This window comes from Zalophus californianus, chromosome 16 (genome assembly GCF_009762305.2).
Source record: "Zalophus californianus isolate mZalCal1 chromosome 16, mZalCal1.pri.v2, whole genome shotgun sequence".
Lineage (NCBI taxonomy): Eukaryota > Metazoa > Chordata > Mammalia > Carnivora > Otariidae > Zalophus > Zalophus californianus.
The window spans coordinates 1,304,858-1,330,047 of record NC_045610.1 but is presented as its reverse complement, the minus strand read 5'-3'; the positions used below and the strand labels follow the sequence as shown (position 1 = coordinate 1,330,047).

Here is a 25,190-nt window from a genome sequence, read left to right as displayed (position 1 = left end):
GGCGGGACCACGGAGGGGCTGGCCATGGAGGGGCGGGGCGGGGGGGTGTGGGGTACTCACAGAGCCACCCTGGGGGATCTCCACGGGTGTCTGCACCATCTGTGCGCATTCAACTGAAGCTTATTCACGTTGCAGAATTTAATGCAGAACGTGGACACCAGGAGCTCCAGGCCAGTGTGGACACACATGCTCGCCCCATGGAAACGGGCCATCACGTGTGCCAGGAAATCCTTGTCCTGAATCTTGTACAGGCAGTGGCACATGGGCAGAGAGCATTGCTGTAGAATGGGGAGCTGGCTGCAGACCTCCGCCTCCACCCAGAACAACAGTCCCTGTTTCTTCTCCCCAGGCACCTGGCACTGGAAGACCGCCTCCATCTGTCGCTCCCCCTGCTCACTCAGAAGGCCCAACATGAAACGCGTGGTTGGTACCCTAAACGGGTTGAGACTCCCATACGCCTTTAGCAGGTTTTCCGGCTCTCTGGTGCTGTCGGGAGGGTGGATTTTCCTGTCCTTGCCCCCCAGCATGCAGGACACTGCTGCAAAGAACTCTTGGAGGTACCGGTGAGCAAAGCAGTAGCTCAGGGAGGAGGGATGCTTTCGAAGAGTGCCCATGTTTAAGAGAGTGGAGATGGTGGCCTCCTCCAACTCACACTTCCTGAGATCCTCCCAACTGAGCAGGCTCCTTCCCTGCCAGATGCCCTCGGCAGCTGGAGCACAGAGGCCCCTCAGCTGAGTCCCAAGGGGCTGGGCTGGCAGAGCTTGGGAAAGGTAGTGCAGACAGAGGGCTGTGGTGGTCTGGGGGGCAGTGAGAGCTCGTCTCCCTGCTCCATCTGCTTCTTCACACAAGTGCAGACCAGCCAGGACACCAAGGGCATGAGACACATGGTCAGCAGTGCTTGGTTTAACTCAGCCGAGCTAAAGGCTCTGACTGCTTGGCTTTCACTCCTGAAATATTTGTAGAAATACTCCTTCTGGCCAGACTCGGAGAACCCCAGGACCTCCATCCACCGTGGCCGCTCCACAGAGAGAAGGAACTTTTGCAATGCCGTGGTCCGCGCCATGATCAGCAGAGATGCCTCGGGGAGTATGGTTTTCCTGAGCAACCCGCCCAGCAGAGCGTGTGTACCGGCTTCTGCTCCCTCAAGACCCACGTTGGCTCATCCAGGTCATCGAGGATGAGGAGCAGTTGTCCCAGCTGAGACAGGATCTGTTCAGTGGGAACCACGGGGGCAGCCCGGCCCTTTGTGATTGGCTCTGTGAGACTCACCGTCTCGGGCTGGGCCAGTTCCCTGCAGCTGAAGTAGAGGACGTGAAGCAGAGAAGCGGTCCCTCCTCACCTGCCTGGCCACCCTTGACTTCCCGATGCCAGTAACCCCGTGCAGTATGACAGCTCAAGGTTTTTCCTGGGCACCCAGGCCTGGGCCAAACAAGTCTTTGACCTCAATCAAATGTCCTTGCTCCTCCACCGCCCCGTGGTGCCAGTCCCCCTTGGTTAGGGACTCCTGGCATCTGGGGTGAGGTTGATGGAGAAGCAGCAGTTGTATGACTTCTTGGTGCAAATCCTCAGCGCCCCACGACTCTGTGGGGCAGGGCCTCTTCGTCCTCAGGTGTGGTGCCTTCCTACGTAAGGGAGAGGAAAGATGGGACAGAGAGGTGCAGCCTAGACCTGCTCCCATGTGCTCATTCACCCGTTCACCCGGCGGCTGTTTGAGGTGCCCACTCCAAGCCGCGTGCTGTGCGCGCTGCCGACGCCCCGGCACACTCTTGCCAGGGCCGTGGGAGGGGCCTGGGCTGTGGGGAGAAAGTCCCAGCTCGCCTTCACTTGACCAAATCGTGCTCCTTGGGGACTTCCCTTCATGCTGCAAATAGTCACCAAGGGCTTACTCTGCTCCAGGCTGAGGGCAAAGAGCGAATGAAACATATAGCACAACTCTGCTCTCATTAAGCCCGTGGCCCGAGCCATTTGCCCCACTGGGCCTCAGTTTTCTCGCCTGTAAACTGGGGATCCCGACACGTCCTTGTAGGAGGTCATAGGGGAGCGAAGGGCATAAGGTTGACCTCAGCGCCCACCATGGAAGCACGTCCCATCTGCCCATACCTGTGGTTGTCGGTCTGAGGGCTGTCTCCAGGAGGAGGCCTCGACCGACCAACGGCAGAGGGCAGACCCCTGCCCCCAGGAGAGACAACTCTGCAGTGCGTTCTACACCGTCTCCCATAGATTCTAGAAACATCAAATCTCAGTTTCTCAATAGGTGAGTTATGCTGTCTTCTTTCCTCCCCTGTCTCACTTCTCTCTCCTGCTGTTGCCTCCGGGGAGTCACTTCCCCAGTAAACCACCTGCACCCACATCCTGTCTCAGGGGCTGCCTCTGGGGAGCCCACCTGAGACAGACAGAGAGGTGCGCTGTGAACTGTGAGGGGCTGAGTACCTCTCAAAGACTGTCCCCCAGGAAGGGACCTTGGGCTCCTATCTTCGATTCCACATGGAATCATTGTTAAAACCCCATGCCTTCTTCCACTCAGAACATTCTGAGTGCTTCTCACTTCTCTCCTTCGGCAGATTTTAGAGGTGGTATAAGTGATTCCTTTGGGTCCCGAGGTTCAGTTCACCTTGGAAAACCTGCAGGGCCTCCAGAGTTGAAAGTTACCTTTCCTACCTTTGTGGGCATGTGAGGAAGAATCTGGGGGAGATGGGGCATGTGGGGTCAATATATGCCTTTAGCGTTGGTGAGTCTAGGGTGATAGAGGGCCACCCCCACCTCTGAAGTCATGACCTATAGATCTGCTTTTATTGTCACTTGTGGGAACGTTTCTGGCAATGTGACAATCTTCTAGGAGCTCAGGATGGCCACTCTGGGTCATGGGTATGGGCTGCCCCACTCAGGCCCCTGTGTCCGCCTGAGGTACCAACAGAGGGCTTAGTTCTTCTCGGTGCCATGTTCTCCAGAACATCCTGGTTTTCTTGGATCTGTAAAGACTTAAATCCTCTTTATTCGGTTATACTCTACTCTTCTCATGAATGCAAATAGCTTCAGAGGGCTCAAGAGTTCAATTAAGAACCTACAGCAACACAATGCAGAAGAAAATAACCACATAAAAAGCATTGCTGGGTAGGTCAACCTAGCATAGACATCTGCGGAAGGCTAGGGACAATGAAGAAGGGGGAGGGTTACAAGCATCAGCCATGCAACAGGGGCCATTGTGGTCCCCAGCGGTCTGCTCTAGGGAGGAACCAGCAGTCTTTGCTGCTGAAGCCTTCAGTGGCCCTACTGTGGACTACCTGCAGTTTTCACAGAAGAGGACCCCATAATGGTTGTTGGTGTGGACTCCCAACAGCCTGCTACACATTGGACGCCAGCAGCTTCTGCCACTGAGGTAACCAACAGCCATCCCCACCGTGGACTCCTCAGTGGGGAGATGATGCTGTGCCCCCTTCCTGAAAGTGTTGTTGCATTGCCCTGGGACCGAGGTTGCCAGATTCCCCGACTCTGTACATGCCCTGGACCCCAGAGCTCTGGATGCTCTGTGTGCATCCATGCTTTAGACCCCAACTCTGTGGTTACTCTGTGCACCTGTGCATCAGATACCAGTGCATCAGATACACCAACCCAAGGGTGCCTGCAAGCTGGAACCAGTGCCAAGAGGGATCCCCCTGGGCCATGATATCCCCAGGGGCAGAACAAGAGATCAGGAGGTCCCCAGCAGCCTAGGCTATTGAGAACCACTTCTACCTTCACTGACACTGATCTCAGATGATGGAGCTATATGGGGATTGCCAGAGCCTTTCCTGGAACCAGAATTGTGACCCCCCACCCAACCTGTGCCCTCACAACCACCCACAGACGAAGGCCTTTCCCCACCAAAACCAGTCCATAAAGTCTGGAAGATGTGAATGCCCCATCCAATGCACAGACATGAACACAAAGCTAAGGATAAGGAAACATGACACCCCAGGGGAACACCATACTTTTTCAGCAATCAACCGCCCCAAAATGGAGATCTGTGAATTGCCAGACAAAGAATTCAAAATAATTCTTTCAAGGAAGCTCAGAAAGCTACACGAAAACACAGGTAGGTAACTCAATGAAACCAGGAAAACAGTACACGAACAAAACAAGAAGGTCAACAGAGAGACAAAAATCATAAAAAAGAAACAAGTAGAGATTCTGGAGCTGAAGAATACAATGAGTGAAATGAAAAACATGCAACGGAGAGCATCAACAACACACGTGATCAAGCAGAAGAAAGAACCTGTAAACTCTGAGGCAGGTCATTTGTAATCATCCAGTCAGAGGAGAAAAAAGAAAAAAATGCATAAAAAAGAGTGAAGAAAGCCTATGTGAATTATGGGACACCATCAAACAAAGTAATGTTTGCATTATGGGAGGCCCAGAAGGAGAAGACAAAGAGAAAGGGACAGAAAGCTTATTAAAGAAATAATGGCTAAAGATTTCCCACAGCTGGGGAAAAGATATGGACATCCAGGTACATGAAACTCATAGATCTCCATGCAGATTAAACCCAAAGAGGATTTAATTTATATATATTATAATAAAACTGTAAAATAAAACAACCCAAAGACAGAGAGAATTTTGAAAGCAGGAAAAAAAAAAAAAAAAAAGACTCATCATATGCCTGGGATCTCCCATAAGGCTGTCAGCAGATTTCCCAGCAGTGAAACACTGCAGGACAGAGTGGGCTGACATATTTATTCAAAGTGCTGAAAGTCAACAACAAGACAGAAGAGAGACAAATCAAGGAGTCGATCCCATTCACAACTGCACCCAAAACCATAAGATACCAAGGAATAAATTTAACGAGAGAGGCAAAGGATCTGTACTCAGAAAACTATAAAATACTCAGGAAAGAAATTGAAGAAGACACAAAGAAATGGAAAAACGTTCCATGCTCATGGATTGGAAGAACAAACATTGTGAAGATGTCAATGCTACCTAGAGCAATCTACACATTCAGTGCAATCCCCACTAAAACACCATCCACTTTTTTCAAAGAAATGGAACAAATAATCCTAAAATTTGTATGGAACCAGAAGAGATCCCGAATAGCCAGAGGAATATTGAAAAAGAAAAGCGAAGCTGGCGGCATCACAATTCCAGACTTCCAGCTCTATTACAAAGCTGTCATCATCAAGACAGTATGGCACTGGCACAAAAACAGACACATCGATCAATGGAACAGAATAGAGAGCCCAGAAATGGGCCTTCAACTCTATGGTCAACTCATCTTCGACAAAGCAGGAAAGAATGTCCAATGGAAAAAAGACAGTCTCTTCAATAAATGATGTTGGGAAAATTGGACAGCCACATGCAGAAGAATGAAACTGGACCATTTCCTTACACCACACACAAAAATAGACTCCAAATGGTTGAAAGACCTAAACGTGAGACAGGAGTCCATCAAAATCCTAAAGGAGAACACGGGCAGCAACCTCTTCGACCTCAGCTGCTGCAACTTCTTCCTAGAAACATCGCCAAAGGCAAGGGAAGCCAGGGCAAAAATGAACTATTGGGATTTCATCAAGATAAAAAGCTTTTGCACAGCAAAAGAAACAGTCCACAAAACCAAAAGACAACCGACAGAATGGGAGGAGATATTTGCAAATGACATATCAGATAAAGGTCTAGTATCCAAAATCTATAAAGAACTTACCAAACTCAACACCCAAAGAACAAATAATCCAATCAAGAAATGGGCAGAAGACATGAACAGACATTTTTCCAAAGAAGACATCCAAATGGCCAACAGGCACATGAAAAAGTGCTCCACATCGCTGGGCATCAGGGAAATCCAAATCAAAACCTCAATGAGATACCACCTCACACCCGTCAGAATGGCTAAAATTAACAAGTCAGGAAACGACAGATGTTGTCGGGGATGCGGAGAAAGGGGAACCCTCCTACACTGTTGGTGGGAATGCAAGCTGGTGCAGCCCCTCTGGAAAACAGTATGGAGGCTCCTCAAACAGTTGAAAATAGAGCTACCCTACGATCCAGCAATTGCACTGCTGGGTATTTACCCCAAAGATACAAATGTAGGGATCTGAAGGGGTACGTGCACCCCGATGTTTATAGCAGCAATGTCCACAATAGCCAAACTGTGGAAAGAGCCAAGATGTCCATCGACAGATGAATGGATAAAGAAGAGGTGGTATATATACACAATGGAATATTATGCAGCCATCAAAAGGAATTAGATCTTGCCATTTGCAACAACATGAATGGAACTGGAGGGTGTTATGCTGAGTGAAATAAGTCAATCAGAGAAAGACATGTATCATATGACCTCACTGATATGAGGAATTCTTAATCTCAGGAAACAAACTGAGGGTTGCTGGAGTGGTGGGGGGTGGGAGGGATGGGGTGGCTGGGTGATAGACATTGGGGAGGGTACGTGCTATGGTGAGCGCTGTGAATTGTGTAAGACTGTTGAACCACAGATCTGTACTTCTGAAACAAATAATGCAATATATGTTAAGAAAAAAGAAAAAGAAGAAGATAGCAGGAGGGGAAGAATGAAGGGGAGTAAGTCGGAGGGGGAGATGAACCATGAGAGACGATGGACTCTGAAAAACAAACTGAGGGTTCTAGAGGGGAGGGGGGTGGGGGGATGGGTTAGCCTGGTGATGGGTATTAAGGAGGGCACGTTCTGCGTGGAGCACTGGGTGTTGTGCACAAACAATGAATCATGGAACACTCCATCAAAAACTAATGATGTAATGTATGGTGATTAACATAACAATAAAAAATTAAAAAAACACAAAGTGCTGAAAGAAAACAAAAACAAAAACTGCCAACCAAAAGTATTTGACCTGGCAAAACAGTCCTTCAGAAATGAAAGTGAGATAATTTCCTAGAGAAACAAAAGCTCATCACCACTAGGCCTGATTTATAAGAAATGCTAAAGGGGGTTCTTCAAGCTAAAATGAAAGGATGTTAATTAGTAACATGAAAATATGTGAAAGTGTAACTCACTGGTGAAGGTAAGTGTACAGTGAAATTCAGAATGCTCTTAATACTGTTAACAGCGGTGTGTAAAACACTGAACTCTAGTAAAAAGCTAAACGACAAAAGTATTAAAAATAACTCGTTACGATAATTTGTTGATGAGTACACAATATAAAAATATGCAAATTGTGACATCAAAAACATGAAATGTGTGTGTGTACGGAAGTAAAAGGGTAGCATTTTTGTATGTGATCAAAATTATGTTATCCCCTTAAAATGGAGTGCTATAGCTGCAAAATGTTCTATGTAAGTGTCGTGGTAGCCACAAAGCAAAAACCTACAGTAGACACACAAAGGGTAAAGAGAAAGGAATCAAAGCATACCTCCTTAGAAAATCATCAAATCACCAAGGAAGGCAGCAAGAGAATATGAAAAGAATAAAGGAACAGCAAAGCAGCCAGAAAACAATAAACAAGATGTCAATAGTAAGTCCTTACCTGTCGAAATTACACTAAATGTAAATGGATTAAATTCTCCCCTCAAAAGACACAGAATGTCTGAATGGATTAAAAAACAAAAAAAACAAAAAACAAAAAACCAAAACCAGGACCCAACTACATGCTGTCTAAAAGAGTCTCATTTCAGCTTTCAGGACACACTTAGGCTAGAGTGAAGGGACAGAAAAAGGTATTCCAAGCAAATGGAAACCAAACAAGAGCAGAAGTAGCTATACTTATATTAAACAGCATAGATTTTAAGTCAAGACATGTAACAAGAGAAAAGGAAGGTAATTATATAATAACAAAGGGGTCAACTCATCAGGATGTTCTAATACCTAAATTTGTCAAGCAAATAATAACAGATCTGTAGGCAGGAATAGATAGCAACACAATAATAGGAGCGGACTTCTAATACCCCACTTTCAACAATGGAGAGGTGGTCCAGACACAACATCAGTAAGGAAATACTGGACATGAACCACACGTTAGACCAAACAGAACATATGTGTTAGACATACAGAACCTTCCATCCAATAGCAGCGGAAGGCATGTTCTTCTCAAACGCACATAGAATGTTCTCCACAAATCATATAATAAGCTTCAACAGGTCTGAGAAACTGAAATCATGTCAAGTATTTTTTCCAACCACAATGATATGAAATTAGAAATTGCTAACAGGAGGAAACTGGGAAAATTTATAAGTAAGTGGAAATTAAGCAACCCTCTCAAACAATCAGTGGGTTAAAAGAACAAATTAAAAGGGAAAGAAAAAAATCTTGAGACAAATGAAAGTCAAAACACAGCATATCAAAACATCCCCAGGAGCAGAATAAGAGATCAGAAGATCTGCCGCAAAGGTATTCCTAAGAGGGAGGTTTATAGTGATGTACGCCTACATAAAGAAGAATGAAAGATCTCAAACAAACAGCCCAACTTTACACTGCAAGGAGCTAGAGAAAGGAGAACAAACTAAGCCCAAAATTAGCAGAAGGAAGGAAATAACAAAGATCAGAGCAGAAATAAATGAGAGGCTAGAAAAACAAAAGACAAACCAAACTAAAAGCTGATTTTTTAAAAAAGATAAACAAAATCGACAAACCTTTAGCTAGACTAAGAAAAAAAAGAGAGAGAAGTCTCAAATAAATAAAATCAATTACAACTGAAACAAGGAGACAAAGGGTCGTGAGGCTGCTTTAAGTAATCAAACTGGACAACCTAGAAGAAATGGATAAATCCCTAGAAACACACAACCTACTAAGACTGAATCACGAAGGAATAGGAAAACTGAACAGACCTGTAACTTGTAAGGGGATTGAATCAGTAATTAAGACTCTCCCAACAAAGAGCTCCCAGAACCAGATGTCTCCCTTGATAAATTCTACAAAATAATTAAAGAATTAAAGCCAATCCTTCTCATACTCTTCCAAAAAATGGAGGAGTAAGTAGCCACTTCCCAAGTCACGTTATGAGGCCAGTTTTGCCCTGATAACAAAGTCAGGCAAGAACTCTACAAAAAGAGAAAATTATAGTCCAATGTCCCCGATGAACATACATGCAAAAATCCTCGACAAAACACTAGCATACCAAATTCAACAGCACATTAAAGGATCATATAACATGACCAGGTGGGGTTTATGTCTGGGATGCAAAGAGGGATCAACACAGGCAAATCAATAAATGTGATATACCACCTTAATAGAATCAAGTATAAAAATTATGTGATCATCTCAGTAGATGCAGAAAAAGCACTTGTCAAAAACCAGCTTTTTTTCCATGATAAAAACTTTCAACAAATTGGGTATAGAAGGAACATACTCAGTATGGCAGAGGCCATATATGAGAAACTCACAGCTAACATCACACTCAATGCTGAAAGGCTAAACCTTTTCCTCCAAGATCAAGAACAAGACAAGGGTACCCACTCTCACCACTGTTTTTTTAAAAGACATTTATTTATTTTGGGGGGCAGAGGTCTGAGAGGGAGAGAGAGAATCTCAAGCAGACTCCCTGCTGAAGCACAGAGCCTGATATGGGGCTTGATCTCCCAACCCTCAGATCTTGACCTGAGCTGAAATTAAGGGTCATATGCGTAACTGACTGAGCCACCCAGGGGCCCCTCTCACCACTTCATTTTAACATGGTACTGGAAGTCCCAGTCAGAGCAATTAGGCAAGCAAAAAAATAAAAGGGATCCAAATCATTAAGAAAGAAGTAAAATTGTTTCTGTTTGCAGGTGGCATGATCTTACAGATAGAAAACCCTAAAGACTCCACCAAAACCTGCTAGAATTGATAAAAGGACTCAGTAAACTTGCAGGATACATAATCAACATAGAAACATCAATTGCATTTCTATACACTAACAATGAACTATCTGAAAGAGACATTTATTTTGCATCAAAAACAATAAAACACTTAGGGATACATTTAACCAAGGAGGTGAAAAGCCTCTACACAGAAAACTATAACATACTGATAAAAGAAATTGAAGGAGCCTAGATGCCCTTCAACAGATGAATGGAAAAGATGTGGTCCATATATTCAATGGAAGATTACTCAGCCATCAGAAAGGATGAATAACTAACATTTGCATCAACATGGATCTAACTGGAGGAGATTATGCTCAATGAAATAAGTCAAGCAGAGAAAGACAATTATCATATGGTTTCACTTATTTGTGGAACATAAGGAATAGTGTGGACGACATTGGGAGAAGGAAGGGAAAAATGAAGGGGGGGGGAATTGGAGGGAGAGATGAACCATGAGAGACTCTCGACTCTGAGAAACAAACTGAGGGTTTCAGAGGGGAGGGGTGGGGGTGTGGGTTAACCTGGTGATGGGTATTAAGGAGGGCACGTACTGCATGGAGCACTGGGTGTTACATGCAAACAATGAATCATGGAACACTACATCAAACACTAATGATATATTGTATGGTGACTAACATAACATAATAAAAAAAGTTCTTTAAAAAGGTAAAAAGAAAGAAGAAGACACAAATAAATGGAAAGATGTTCTGTGTTCCTGGATTAGAGGAATTTATTTTGTAAAAATGTCCATATGACCCAAAGCAATCTACAGATTCAGTGCAATCTCTATCAAAATTCCAATGGCATTTTTCATGCACATGAAAAATGCAATCCTAAAACTCTTATGAAATCACAAAACCTCATAGCCAAAGCAATTTTGAGAAAAAAAGAACAAAGCCGGAGGCATCACACTTCCTGATTTCAAACATTAGAAAGCTATAGTAATCAAAACAGTATGGTACTGGCATAAAAACAGACACATAGGTCGTTACAACAGAAGTGAAAGCCCAGAAATAAACCCATGCATATATGGCCAATGATATTTGACAAAGGAGCCAAGATACTCAATGAGAAGATCATCTCTTCAAAAAAAAGTGATGTTGGAAAACTGGATATCTACGTGCAAAAGAATGAAACTGGACTCCTACCTTACAACACTCACAGAAATTAATGCAAAACAGATTAAAAACTTAACTGTAAGATCTGAAGCCATAAAACTCATTGAAGAAAATATAGGGGAAAAGTCCCTGATGTTGATCTCGACAATAATTTTTTGGATATGACACCAAAAGCACAAGAAACAAAAGCAAAAATATGAAAGTGGGACCTTACAACACTCACAGAAATTAATGCAAAACAGATTAAAAACTTAACTGTAAGATCTGAAGCCATAAAACTCATAGAAGAAAATACAGGGGAAAAGTCCCTGATGTTGATCTCGACAATAATTTTTTGGATATGACACCAAAAGCACAAGAAACAAAAGCAAAAATATGAAAGTGGGACTACATCAAACTAGAATGCTTCTGCGCAGCAAATGAAATGATCAACAAAAGGAAAAGGCAACGTATGGGAGGGGGGGAAAATATATTTGTAAACCATGTATCGGGTAAGGGGTTAATATAAAACATAGAAAGAGCTCATGCAACTCAACAGCAAAAACAACAACAACAACCCCAAAAAACCAAACACAAGCAACGAGCAAAGGACCTGAATAGTTTTTCCAATGAGGATGTAAAAATGACCAAGGGGTACATGAAGAGGTGCTCAACACCACTAATCATTAGGGAAATGCCCATCGAATAGCACCTCGCATCGGTCTGGAAAAGCTATCGTCAAATAGAAAGGATATTACAAGTGTTGGCGGGGATGTGGAGAAGGGGGACCCTTGCACACTGTTGATGGGAATGTAAGCTGGTGCAGCCACTATGGAAAACAGTACAGAGCTCCCTCAAAAAATTGAAAATAGGACTACTATATGATCCAGGAATTCCACATCTGGGTATTTATCCAAAGGAAACAAAATCAGTATCTTGAAGAGATACTGACACCCCCATGTTCACTGCATCATTATTCACAACAGCCAAGACATAGAAACAGCCTAGGTGTCCTCTGGCTGATAAATGGATAAAGAAAATGTGGCACATATGTACAATGGAATATTATTCAGCCATAAAAAAGAAGAAAATTCTGCCATTTGTGACAACATGGATGAGCTTGGAGGGTATTATGCTAAGTGACATAAGCCAGAGAGAGAAAGACAAACATATAGTATCACTTAGATGTAGAATGTAAAAAACAAAAACAAAAACAAAGTACAAAAAAAAAAAAAACAACAAAAGTCAAACACATAGAAGCAGAGAGTGAAATGCTGGTGGCCAGGGGCTGGGGGTGTGGGAAATGGGGAGAGGTTGGTCAACGGGTACACGCTTCTAGTTATAAAATGACTAAGTTCTGAGGGTCTAATGTACAGCATGGTGACTGTAGTTAATACTAGTTTATCAAACCTTTGCACACTTTAAATTCAATTCTATTTGCCAATTATACCCTAATAAAGCTGGAAAAAACAAAGAATTTAGAATCAGGAAAAAAAGTGTTTCTTTTGATTTGATCTTTTCTTGAATAACAGGTATTATGTAACCCTATTATATTTCCCTTTTTGCCTTGGTTGCTAGGATGCTCAAAATCAATTAATAATTAATTACTTGCAAGGAATTAGTCTTCGTGGCTTTCATCCTTGCTTCATTTTAAGGTTATTGCATTTGTATGTTTCTGTAAAACTTTCTCTAATCCCTCCTTTCTTTCTCTCCTTCCTTCCTTCCTTCCTTCCTTCCAAGCAGTGTAACTTATTAAGTCAATCAATACGCTCTGAACCTGGGCCACACACATTTCAGGACCACGGATTCCACAAGTTTACTCCTACCTGGGTGCGGAAAGAATCCTTTCCATTTACCATCTCTCAGATTTCAAGGGCACATCTCTGAGCATTAGGGTCAGTTCTAAGGGGATGGCTTCTCAGTGGCTAAGACCCTGGGTGGCAGGGGGAGCCCGTGAGCCTGCGACTGTTCTTGTCGCCCACATGGCAGACGGAGCCCGATTTGGGGGTTAAAGGTGTGGAGTCTGGCGTCAGGGAGAGCACAGAGGCTGAAATCCACCCCTGCCTCCAGGAACTGCGCAATCCTACATCTTTGAGCCCTGCTTCTCTCATCTCCACGGTGGGGTGATAAGGATACCGCGCAAGGGAGGCACTGGGCACAGAGCCTGATGTGTTTGCTGCACTGGGTAATGCACCTGCATTGTAATTTCTAGGGGCTGCCTAGAAACGGTGGCTTAGCCCGACGGAGGGAGCCAGCCAGCAGGGGTGTTCTGGAGAGGGGTTTCTGATGCACTTGATACCCTCTGTGCTCAGCCTGCCCATCTGGCCCCCACCTGTCCCTCAGCCCCATCCACCCCTCTCCAGGAGCTCTGCAGGGGCCTCACCTGTGCTATGGTTTCCAGATGTTTCGACTGGAGGCCACCCAGCCCTGGGAGCCTCCTGCTTTCTGGGCTCGGGGCTGGGCTGCAGTGGGGACCCACAGTCCCCCAGGACCGCCGTGGACGTGGGAGCACTGGGTGACTCCTGGAGTGGCAACTCTTGGTCTGGGGAGCTTGGAAGGGCTTGGTAAAAGGTCAAGGAAGAGTCTCCTGGAGGGAAAGACAGGAATGAAACTGCCAAATCCTGAGCATCCCTTGTATGTCGGCCCCTCCGTTCTGAGCTCTCACTACACTCCTTTGGGATGTGTGTTGTTAATCCCAGATTTAAAACCATAAAGATGAAAAAGAAGCCACCTTACCCTTTCGAGGTCGCCTACTATTTCCTACTGTAGCCAACCACGAACCTACTTTCTGCCTTTCTAGATTTGCCCGTCCTGGACATCCCCTATAAATTGAATTTCATGCTATATGGTCATTTTTTTACTGGCTTCTTTGACTTATCATGTGTTCAAGGGTTATCCATGTTATGGTTCATATCAGGACTTCATCCTTTCATTGGAAGATGATTTCTGTGTCTGTAGAGACTGTATATTGTTGATCCATTAGTTGATGTACATTTGGGTTGTTGATGCTTTTTGCCTTTTATGGGTAACGGTACAATGAATTTTCATCATGAAAATTCACGCACACGTTTTCGTGTGAAGGTATGTTTTCATTTCTCTCGGGAGTCGGTAAGGTGTTGTTTTTTTTAGAGGATGATTAAAATCCTCTAACATTGATGGCGGCAAATCACTGAGTTGGATGCTTTAAATGAGTGAATTCTATCTCGATAAAACTATCGCCAGAAAGAATCATAAAAATAGAGGCCCAGTTTTATTCTCTTAGTAGCCGGCCTGGAACTTCCTTTCGGCGAGAACGTCTATTAGGTAGAAGATGCTGAGAAGCCACTTGGCCAGGTCGGGCGCCTCCTTTCTAGGACAAGTAGTTACCAGGCGGCGTCTAAACCCTGGGGCAAGTTGGGACAGGGCAGCATCGCTCTGCATCATGGTCATCACGGGGCAGAAGCAGTGGGACCGGATGCTGCATGGGGGGGTTCGCAGGGAGACAGATGCAGGCGGGGGCACCAGGGGGCCTTTGTGGGGGGACATGTGACTGGTCTAACCCTCTCCCGCATAGTATGTCAGTAGAACTGCACCACACACTCACACTTCTGTGCAAATGGACTCGTGGTGTGGGTCACAGACGTGCCCATTCTGTACTGGGGGGTGGGGCTGGAGGGGAGACTGTGGAGCGTGAAGGCTCAGCTGGGGGAGCAGGGACACGGCGGGGCCGGGGGATGAAGTGACTTGCTTCAGTCACACAGAAAGCAGGTGAGGTCAGGGGAATGAGGGCAGTGGAGCTCAAGCTTGGGAGCGGAGAGGGGTGCTGGGCACCAGGCAGAGGGAAAGCAGAGGGGCTGCGAGATCAGCAGCGGGGACTTCCACAGAGCGGTAGCAGGAATGGCTGGTTCCAGGTTCCAGCCCTGGCTCTGTCTGCAAGTGATGCCTGAGCGTGGACCAGTGCTTCCACACCGGGCTGAGGTGGCCACGCAGAACCCGGATTCGACAAGAGAAAGAGGCAGGGTGTCATTAAGATCTGCGGCCTGGGTAGGGGCCCCTAGGTGGTACAGTCGGTTGAGCATCTGACTCCTGATTTCAGCTCATGATCTCAGGGTTGTTAGATCGAGCCCCACGTTGGGATCCGTGCTGAGCGCAGAGTCTGCTCGAGATTCTTTCCCTCTGCTCCCCTCTCCTTCTCAAAATAAATCTTGAAAAAAAAAAAAAGGATCTTCGGCCTGGGTGACTCAGGATGGTGAAGGCTGAAATAAGAGAAGTCAGGAGAGGGAACTACGCAGCACTGAGGAATGAGCCTGCCCTCCTCCTGGGGCTCATCCGAGTCCACCTTGGAACTTTCTGGACTGCCCTGGCCCTGAGGATCTTCGGAGCCCGCCAAGATAACCCGCTGAGCTCTGCCAGGGCAAGGGCGGTGTTCCATGTGGCACCCGGCGCGGTAAGACCTGCCGCCCGCCCCGCCTGGCTCTCCTGTCTGCATCTTTCACTTCGGACGGGGTGTCACCGCAGTGCTGGAACCTTCCAGAAGATCACTTCCAGGCCGCCTGCCTCCACCACCCCAGCCTGGCTCCTCCATCCCTCTTCCTTCCCCTTTTCTCCACCCAGAGCCCCATGCAGCCCCAGGCTCACCTGGGTGGAATCCGCGGGGGGCCCCGGGGCCGGCGCGGCCAGCCTTACGGTTCCGCGTGTGTCCAGATGTGTCCGGTGGCTGTCTCCAACACCCCGTCTCTGCGGCCTGGACGAACCTCAGCACGTCGGTGGAGGTGAGCCCGCTGGGGGATTGCACGCTGGGTGCACTCTGGGAGCAGGGGAGTGGGGGGCAATTGGCTGCGGGGGGTAGACACAGAGGTGGGGCTTGGGGCCGGGCCGGGCAGGACCTGGGGACTGAGGCCGGGGTTCTGCGCATGAAGCCGCTCTGCTCTCTCCCCCGGGAGAGGCCAGGGACGCGCGCGCGTCCCGGAAACCGGATTTATGGAGCACTCACTAGGTGTCAGGCTGTGTGCTAAATGTTTCCCACGGATTATTTCGTTAAAGCTCGCATAGTCTGAACAGAGGCCGAGAGGCACGAAGGGGCTTGCCGGACGACGTGGCGCCTACAGCTGCCGGGCTCCCGAGTCCGCGCCCCCAACGCAGACCAGGCAGGCGCCTGGAACTGTGCGCCTCGCACGTGCCTGCGCCTCCTCCCCCGCCCGTCCCGAGGTCAGCCCCTACCCCCAGGCCCCATGGGAACCACAGGGCGGCCTGGAAACGCACTTGGCGAGGAGAGGGGTCCCGAGTCGCTGCCCAGAGGAAGGCCTGGGGGGGCTCCGGGGTGGGGGTCCCCAGGGGGTCGGGGGCCAGGCGATGGCCAGTGGACAGAGGGGGTTTTGCGCTCACCTGGCATGAAGGCCGCCTCGGCCCGGCCTGGGCGCACAGCCCGCTCAGGCCCATCTGCTCCCAGGTGCGGAGGGCCAGGTCCCAGGCCGGCTGCTCCCCATACTGAGCCACCAGGCCTGAGGCCACCTCCATGCCATCTGCCTTCTGCAGCTGAGCCAGGGTGGCGCCGGGAGAGGGCTTGCAGAGCGGCTTCTCAGGCAGCCGAAGCTGGAACTCCTTCAGTTCATCCTTCCCCATCACGCCTAGGTACCAGGCCAGCCGCCACGGGGCTCCGTTGGCCACCCCTGCCCTGCTGAGGGACCTTGGGGATGTGCATGGCGGACCGGGCTGGAGGTGGATGCAGAGGGGCGTCAAGCAGGCAGAGGACAGGGTCTCCCTTCACCTTTGCCCCTCCCCTGGCCCAGGGCGAGACCCCCACCGGGATCATTCCCCTGCACCTGGTAGATTCTTCTTCCCTGGTGTAGACCCCAGGGCCCCTGCGGTTAGGAGAAGGGAGGGGCAGGAGAGGGAGGAAGGGCTGTGGGAGGGAGGAGCCCGGAGGGGCCGGGAGACACAGACGAGCCCAGGCTCTGTGGGGACGCTGGAGTGGGGTGCAGCCAGCCAGAGACACTCACCCTTCTCTGCTCCTCAGGGTCCCACAGCCTGAGCCTCGATGGTGCTGGGAAGTGGGCTGAGCTCAGAGCCAAGCGCTCCCAGGCCCCATCAGGCGCCTCTTGGCCGCGGGACACCGTCCACGGAGAAGAGCCGGTCATGCAGAGGACCCCAGGCTGGGTGTGCCGGGGACAGGGGAGGGGCCACCTCCGCAGGTGGGCGGGGGACGGGGCGCAGACCCACGACACCCAGTGCCTTTCCAGCCCGGGTGTGGACTCTCCGGGCAGGTGGGCGTCGGGCAGGCAGGGCGCTCCAGAAGGGTGGGGTCCCCTGAGTCAGCAGGGCAGCTCCTTACTGAACTGCTCCAGCCGGGCCAGGGAGCCACCCCCAGCCTCTCCTGGGTGGCAGTCTTCCCGAGCCCCGCTGCCCATCCTGCCACGTCACGTGTGCGTTCCTGGCCCCGGGGTCGTCTGCTTGCCCACAGTCAGCTAGGAGACGTCCGGCCAGAAAGCGGAATGGCCCCCACCCCATGGCCACAGAGCCAGGCCTCTGTGGACACGGCACAGGCTTTCTTCCTCTTTTGTTGAAAGGAGAGACGTGAGCAATGGATCCCTGTTGCCTAACAGTTTCTGGAGATTCCTTGATTTGACAAAGCGTCCGCTCGTCTGCACGCAGCCTCCTCCTGCGGCCGGTTCCTTCCTCTGAGCCTCGGTTTGCTCCTGTGTCGGGGGGATCTGAGCCCTCCATGAGGGACCCCATGGCCCTGGACGGTGGGAGGTAAGCCCGGGTTAGCGCAGGCTCCGCGGGCTTAGGGCTCAGCCCCACAAGACTGCTCCCCTCCGGTGTCAGGTGCACACGGGGTGCCCAGGTCACCCTCCCGTCTGCCCGATTCAGTGACAAATTCAGAGGTTCCCCCCCTCCGACCCTTTCTCAGATTTGTTATTTGTGATTATTTGTTAGAAGGACCCAGAGGACACAGGACAACGTTGTCCTCAGCGGCTTATTATCAAGGATACAAGTCAGGAGCAGGCAGGAAGGGGTGCAGAGGGCAGGGTGTGGGGAGGGGGCGGTCCAACATCCCCATGTGCTCACAGCACGGAAACTCTCTGAACCCTGTCATTTAGGGGCTTTATGGAGGTTCCGTTTCGTAGGTGAGATTAAGACATTGGCCTTGGGGATTAACTTAGCCTCCAACCCCTCTTTCTGGACATCCTGCCTTGGTCTTTGGGTGAGCAGCCCCGCCCTGCAGCTCTGGGGGGCCCAGCCACCTGCCATCCTTGTTAGTGCGCAGACTAAGAGCCTGAGGGTTTTAGGAGCTGTGTGCCAGGAACTAGGGACAAAACCCAAATATTTACCTTTTAATACATCACAAGGTGGGGGTGTCCTAGCATTCTGGATAATGAGGGAGACCCCGGGTCTTGGAGGCCAAGGCCAGGCAGAGAGAGGCTGACAGAGCAGAACAGAAGCAGAGACATGCACCCTTCCCCCCCAGCCCAGTGACCTCCACGGCTGCCCACTCACCTGTCCCCACTTCTCTTGGGCGTCTGACCTGGGCTGTGAGCGTGTCAGCTTTGGCACCTCTAGGCTATCAGACATGGAGTGCGTGAGTCCCGGACTAAACTTTCATTTCAGGCGTCTGAGGGGGGCGTGGAGGCCCAGAGGAGCAAGGGGACTTGCTCAAATCACACAGCAGGTCAGTGGCTCAGCTGGGGCTGGGGGCCAGGTGTGTGGATGCCCCAGTCGAGGACTTCCTCTTCTGGCTCATTAACTTCTAGGTCAGCAGGATTCGGAGGGAAGAACACAGGCTTTGCATCCACAGGGCCCGGCTCTGCCCTTAGCAGTTCTGAAATCTTGGCCAAGTCACTTACCTTGCTGGCCCTCAGCATGGACATCTGTAAGTGGCGGGGGGGGTCACGTCTACTCAGAAGGTGTAAAACCGAATAACGCCCATGAAGGCAGTGAACAGAACTGCTGGAGCACTTAACAGGTGCTTAAAATAAGTTGACCTATTCACCCTCTCTCCCCTTTTTAAAATTTCCCCTGCCAATAATCCTACTCATTTTTGAACAGCCAACCCAAGTGGCACCTCTTCCAGGAAGCCTCTCCTGCTTTCACTTTCCATCCCCTTGTTGCCTTGTGTTTCCACCGTCTGTGCCTGGAGGCGGCTGGTGCCAGGAAGAGCACAGGGGCTTTGCTTCTGGTTGGTCCGGGGTCTTCGGATGCCTCTGCCGCTAGCTCACTGTGACTCTGCGTCATGTCAGCCTCGCGTGGGACAGGGACAGAGCAGAGGGTCCAGACACGCCATTTACCTTCTCCTTCTCAAGCTCATGGGTTCCTTGGAGGCAGGTACCTGAGCCTTATTTGTTTTGCACCTAGGAAAGTAGCTCGCTGCTTTGCACGGCCTTTGCACATTCAGATCATACGTGTGATGAAGAAGTGATTAGAGATATTATTATTGTTTTTTTATTGGAAAACTTTTTTCTTTCTTTTTAAAAAATTTTTTATTGTTATGTTAATCACCATACATTACATCATTAGTTTTTGATGGAGTGTTCCATGATTCATTGTTTGTGCATAACACCCAGGGCTCCACGCAGAACGTGCCCTCCTTAATACCCATCACCAGGCTGACCCATCCCCCCACCCCCCTCCCCTCTAGAACCCTCAATTTGTTTCTCAGAGTCCATCGTCTCTCATGGTTCGTCTCCCCCTCCGACTTACTCCCCTTCATTCTTCCCCTCCTGCTATCTTCTTCTTCTTTTTCCTTAACATATGTTGCATTATTTGTTTCAGAAGTACAGATCTGTGATTCAACAGTCTTGTACAATTCACAGCGCTCACCATAGCACATACCCTCCCCAATGTCTATCACCCAGCCACCCCATCCCTCCCACCCCCCAACCACTCCAGCAACCCTCAGTTTGTTTCCTGAGATTAAGAATTCCTCACATCAGTGAGGTCATATGATACATGTCTTTCTCTGATTGACTTATTTCACTCAGCATAACACCCTCCAGTTCCATCCACGTCGTTGCAAATGGCAAGATCTCATTCCTTTTGATGGCTGCATAATATTCCATTGTGTATATATACCACCTCTTCTTTATCCATTCGTCTGTCGATGGACATTGAGATATTATTTTAATTTTCATTTCACTGGGACAACTTCATGCACCGCAGAGACTACCATTGTCCCTACTATGCTCTGTGTCCTTCCAGACAGACAGACAGAGGCAGACGCACACATGCAACTATATAAAATACATAGCTTTGCTGGGCTACACAATGTGTTTATTGTATAACCTGCTCAACTTTGTTACTGTGTCATACTTGATACAGAAGGGCCCTGCCGCTCCCAGGCTTCTCATCTCAGCCAGTAACTGCTCAGGGCCCCAGATGCCGGGGTCACCCTTGCACCCTTGCCACCTCTCTTTCCCTCAAACCCCACATCCAGAGCCTGACTTCTCACTGTGCCCATGGGTCCCGCCCTGGTGCAGACCCCCATCATCTTGTATCCTGAGCATTGCAGTAGCCTCCTAACTGTACCTGGACCATTGCAGTAGCCTCCTAACTGTACCCAGACCATTGAAGTAGCCTCCTAACTGTACCCGGACCATTGCAGTAGCCCCCTAGCTGTACACAGACCATTGCGGTACCCTCCTAGCTGTACCCGGACCGTTGCAGTAGCCTCCTAGCTGTACTCGACCATTGCAGTAGTCTCCTAGCTGTACCCGGACCGTTGCAGTAGCCTCCTAGCTGTACCCGGACCATTGCAGTAGCCTCCTAGCTGTACGTGGACAGTTGTAGCAGCCTCCTAGCTGTACCCGGACCGTTGCAGTAGCCTCCTAGCTGTACTCGACCATTGCAGTAGTCTCCTAGCTGTACCCGGACCGTTGCAGTAGCCTCCTAGCTGTACCCGGACCATTGCAGTAGCCTCCTAGCTGTACGTGGACAGTTGTAGCAGCCTCCTAGCTGTACCTGGACCGTTGCAGTAGCCTCCTAGCTGTACCTAGACCACTGCAGTAGCCTCCTAACTGCCCCCAAGCTCTAACTGCCCCCTTGGCTGTCTGTCTACTGTCCATCTGGCAGCCAGAATTACCCACTTAAAACATAAACCAGGCCAGGTCACTTCTCCACTCAAAATCTTGCAATACTCCCCATTTTTCTTGGAGTAAAAGTCAAAGTCCCAGTAGTGCCTCACGAGGCCCTGTATGATCTGGTCCCTGAGGTCTCTCTGATTTTCTCTCCTACCTCCATCCCCTCTGGTCTCCTTTCTGTTCCTCGAACACACAAAGAACGCTCTCACCCCAGGGCCTTTGGACAGGCCCTCCCATCCTCTTGGGATGACCCCCCCATAGCAGAAAGCTTGTTTCCTCGCCTCCTGTAGAGCCGCCCCCTTCCCTCCCTGAGACCCCTGACCTGCTGTTTCTGCACCATCTGGCCTCAGAGGTGTGCTTATTGGCTTTGGGTTACCCTCACCTGCCAGTAGGACGTTAGCTTCCTGAACACGGGGTGGGGTGGGGGTGCTGAGACCACTTTGCTCACGGGGAGCCCTGGCCGTGGATCAGCGCTGTCCACGCTGAACTGCCGGCTTCCTCCTTGTCCATCTAAACAGGGCTCACCGTGGCCACTGGATGGCACTGGAGTCCTTTCTGTGCCTCGAAGCCAGGTCCTGCCTTGGTGGCTGGAGGACCCGCGGGTGTGCTCCCTCTGGGTCTGGGTGTTTAGTTCCCTGGTTCTGGTGCCTTGGGTCTTTGCTCCCGGTCTGATGTTTTGGGGCCTTTTAGGAGCAATTAAACACTTCATTTTATTTCTTTATTTTATTAAATAATGCTAGTTCCTATTAAAAATTAATTTGGCTGGTGTCCTTCTGACCGGTCCCATCACCCCCAGCCCCAGGATTCCCCAGCCCCCTCCCCATCTCTGAGGTGGGGCAGTGTGGCCCCAGACCCCCAGGAAGAGAACAGGCTTCCCTCACGTCCCCCCAGCCCCCAACACAGGCCCAGTGTCCACCTCCTTCCGGAATCATCTGTGTGGGCGTGTGGTCCATCCTGTGGACCCAGCAAGGAATCCTGGCCAGGAGCTGTACTGTAATTTATGTAATCAGTCCACTTGGGTGGAGATTTAGCTAATTTTCCTTTGCATTCTGCTGTGAATGCATGAACACCGTTGTGTGTACAGGTGTCCTCGAGCGTGCTTGTGAGCACCCCCAGGCGGAGGAACTTCCGGATCGAAGAAAACACACATTTAAAATTTTGGTTCAGAAACGTGCGATTCTTGGGAACGCACTTATGCTTCCCTTTCAAGCTCCTCATCACGCAACGTTGTGCATCTTTGGTTTGTCCTCTAGGAAGTTTTAAAGTCACGCATTTGACCCATTTCTTAGAAACGCATACAACACGCTGTCGTCAGGCACATGACTCACGTACTTCCTGATGTTTAGTTTGCGCCTACAGCTCGTCACTACCCTCCTTGTGATCCATGCGGCCATGTAATACAGTTTTCATCTTACTTGACATCTTCATAAGGGTGCACGTGGGCATCCTGGGTCCTTCAGGAACAAGACGGGCTGTGACGATGCGAAATGGTTGAGCTGACGTTTCTGGCGGTGGTCCTGGGGGTGGGAGGGGTGCGTGGGGGTATCTGTGGAAATGGACCCACCTCAGGCAGAACTTTGCCAAGCTGCTCATTTTATCTTCCCAACATTTTTCTAAGCCAGGAGATCCTCGTGCTTATTTTGCAGCTGAGACCAGAGAGTCCAAAGCCCCGTGTGTCCCCCGCTGTGCCTCCCGCCGCCTCTGGGGCGCTGCACGGTGTGCCCTTGGGTGACGAGCTGTGTCCGCCTCCAACAGGCTTATCATCCTCTCGTTGCTCCCACGGCGGCTGCCTGAGCTTGGGTGCACCTGCGGCTCGCTCTGGCCCTCACTCCGGGGGAGGCCCAGCCTTCCCGAAATGCACCTGAGTCCCTTGCACTAAGTGTCCCCCTCCCTCCCTCTACCCCCCCACCCAAGCAGAGCTTTGAGCTGGGAAATACAGAGGTGACACGGTGACCTCTGAGTGTATCCAGCTCCGCTGCTGTTCCTCAGAACAGAGGTTCTCTAACAGCAGTAGGAGGATCTGGGATTAGCTCTGGGGGTGGACTTCTGTGCCGTAAGAGGTGCTGAGTGCAGGAATAGTTCCGGGAGTTAAGGAGCCTGTGAGAACAGGCCAGATCCTCAGCCGCCTGGGGCTCAGCGTGGAGAATTAATGAGGCCCCTCGCGGCGGCCCCACTAAGCCTCCTTACAACGCGACAAATCCGTGTGCCAAAGGGTCGTTAAACTCCATCCCTCGGGCTCTCTTTTCCTGACAACACCTTCTTTGGCCACCGGGTGGTGATAGATCAGCAGGAATAAGCCTGCGGGCTTCTCTGAGCCGCCTGGGACCACGGGGCGTTCTGTGAGCCCAGAGCTGGCCCAGAGCTGGCCCAGGGGATGGGCTGGGAGGGGATGAGGTCTCTCCTCTCCTGACTCCTGTCTCCGTCCCAGAGAGCGGAGGAAGCAGCTCTTGCCCCTCAAGCATCTCCCGGGCTCCCACGCCAGCCACTTTGGGTGAGGCCGCAGGACAGCGCCTGCCGCTTGGTGGCTCCTGCAGATGAGGTGGGTCCCGCCTTCTCAAGGAGGCATGGCCTGCAACCATCAGGTCAAGGCCCTTTGATCCAGGTTCTCCGGACACGGCTGCAGGGCACGTCCTCCCGTCCTCCCTGCTCCATGTCTTGCCTGTCTGCTTCCCGGGCTGTAACTTCGCCCAGGGCCAGGTTTCTGTCTCCCTTGCCCACAGCCCTGCCCCAGCACCTGCTGCAGAGGTGGTTGCAAGGACGAGAAGGTCACTACGTATTTGTTGAACCAAGGGATGAATGACTAGTAGGACGAGAAGCTGGCCTCACGGAGCTGCCTAAGCTCCTCACCGGCACCCGGCTGCCTTCGGCCACAACTGGACCTTTGCCTTCTTGCTTTCTTCCCGGGCTTTTGCCACAGGACCCGCTGCCAGGCTGCGTTTGCTGAATTATGTCCTCTCTTGGCAGCGTGACTGTGCCCCTGGTGGCCCCCAGGGGACCCTGCTGGGTCAGGTCTGCCTGCAGCCAAATGGGTTAGATGTGCGGAGCTCGTCCACATCCGTGAAGTTTTGAATTCTCACCTCCAGTCCCGGCAGTCCCTGTGGTGCAGGGCGTGCGGTGGAGACGGCCCGGAGGAGCGAGCCTAGTGTCTCGTGGGGGCTCGAGGCGAGAACTGGGGGGCGGCGAGCGTGCTTCGCTGGCCCCTGAGGGCTCACGGTGGACCACACGGTTCCAGGCACGGAGGAGGTGCTCCGTCCAAGGGGCATTATTTCCAGTTGTGCAGGACTGTGCAGAGGATGTGGGAAATGCAGAAGCAGTTCTCAGCGCCCGGGGTTGGCTCAGCGAAGACTCCCCGAGGAGCAGGAGGGGAGGGACCCTTCTGTGCTTACGTCTGCATTGACGAGAGGAGCCCACCTTGGTTCCTCTGTTTTTGCTTCCACCGCCGGGGACCCTTGTATGATACAAGGTGAACACAGGGAGGGAGGGAGGAGGCTCAGACTCAGAGCAAAATGTGCACCTGGGGGGCAAACCTCAGACCGGAGAGTGCGGTCTGGCAGAGGGGTCCTGGAGAAAGTTCGGATGCCACCTCCTCTGGGAAGCCTTCTCTCAACCGCCAAGCTCCTGCTTATGTCTTGTGTGAGACACTCTGCTTCCCAGCCTGTCAGACCGTGAGCTCCTTGAGAACAAGGGTGGGATCTTACCTCTTATTTCTTTCCCTGTTCCCCTCCTTGCGCTGCCCTGCTGAGTGCCTGGCGTGTGCTGGGTGCATAAGACGTACTTAGAGGAGGGTAGAGTTAATTGAGCCCCGAGGATGGATGGACACAGAGACTGCCCCCGGGGGCACTGATGCTATAGGAGGACAGAGGCGGGGAAAGGTCCTGCCAGAGGCTCTGAAGCTCTAAGGAAAGCAGAGCAGGGACACGAACTCCTGGGGCGGGTGTGTCCCTTGGTCCCTGGACGGGCCAGTGTCACTTGGTCCTTCTCCCGCGAGCTGTGTTCCCCCGGCCCCTTGCTGCTGGTCTGGGTCTGGCAGGAGACTAGACCATGGGAGGGAGGGAGGGCAAGTCAGGGCATCTCCCCCTCTTTGTTCTGGGCACTTTCTGGCCACATAGCTGGCTCTGGATTCCTGCTGGACCTGCCTCTGCCTGTGGTCTCTCCTCCTGCCCAGTGACCTCTGCGGAGGCTCCAGCTTGGGCTGGATGGCCCTGGTAATAAACCATCACCTCTCTGTGTCCTGCAGCCCTGCAGGGATACTGGTCCTGCTATTGCT

General features: G+C 50.5%; 1 protein-coding gene across 1 annotated transcript in view; it reads right to left on the bottom strand.

Moving 5' to 3' along the window:
* Nucleotides 1-24,186, bottom strand: part of NLRP1 (NLR family pyrin domain containing 1) — a 35,996-nt gene extending 11,810 nt beyond the window's left edge. Inside the window, 13 exon segments of the mRNA XM_035724672.1 lie at nt 97-805; nt 808-1,137; nt 1,140-1,317; nt 1,319-1,622; nt 1,691-1,793; nt 13,255-13,458; nt 15,537-15,686; nt 16,236-16,262; nt 16,265-16,562; nt 16,850-17,002; nt 18,695-18,718; nt 23,771-23,938; nt 24,001-24,186. Of these exon segments, the coding sequence (XP_035580565.1) occupies nt 97-805; nt 808-1,137; nt 1,140-1,317; nt 1,319-1,622; nt 1,691-1,793; nt 13,255-13,458; nt 15,537-15,686; nt 16,236-16,262; nt 16,265-16,562; nt 16,850-17,002; nt 18,695-18,718; nt 23,771-23,938; nt 24,001-24,186 (2,834 nt within the window).
* Between the last annotated feature and the right edge of the window lie 1,004 nt (nt 24,187-25,190).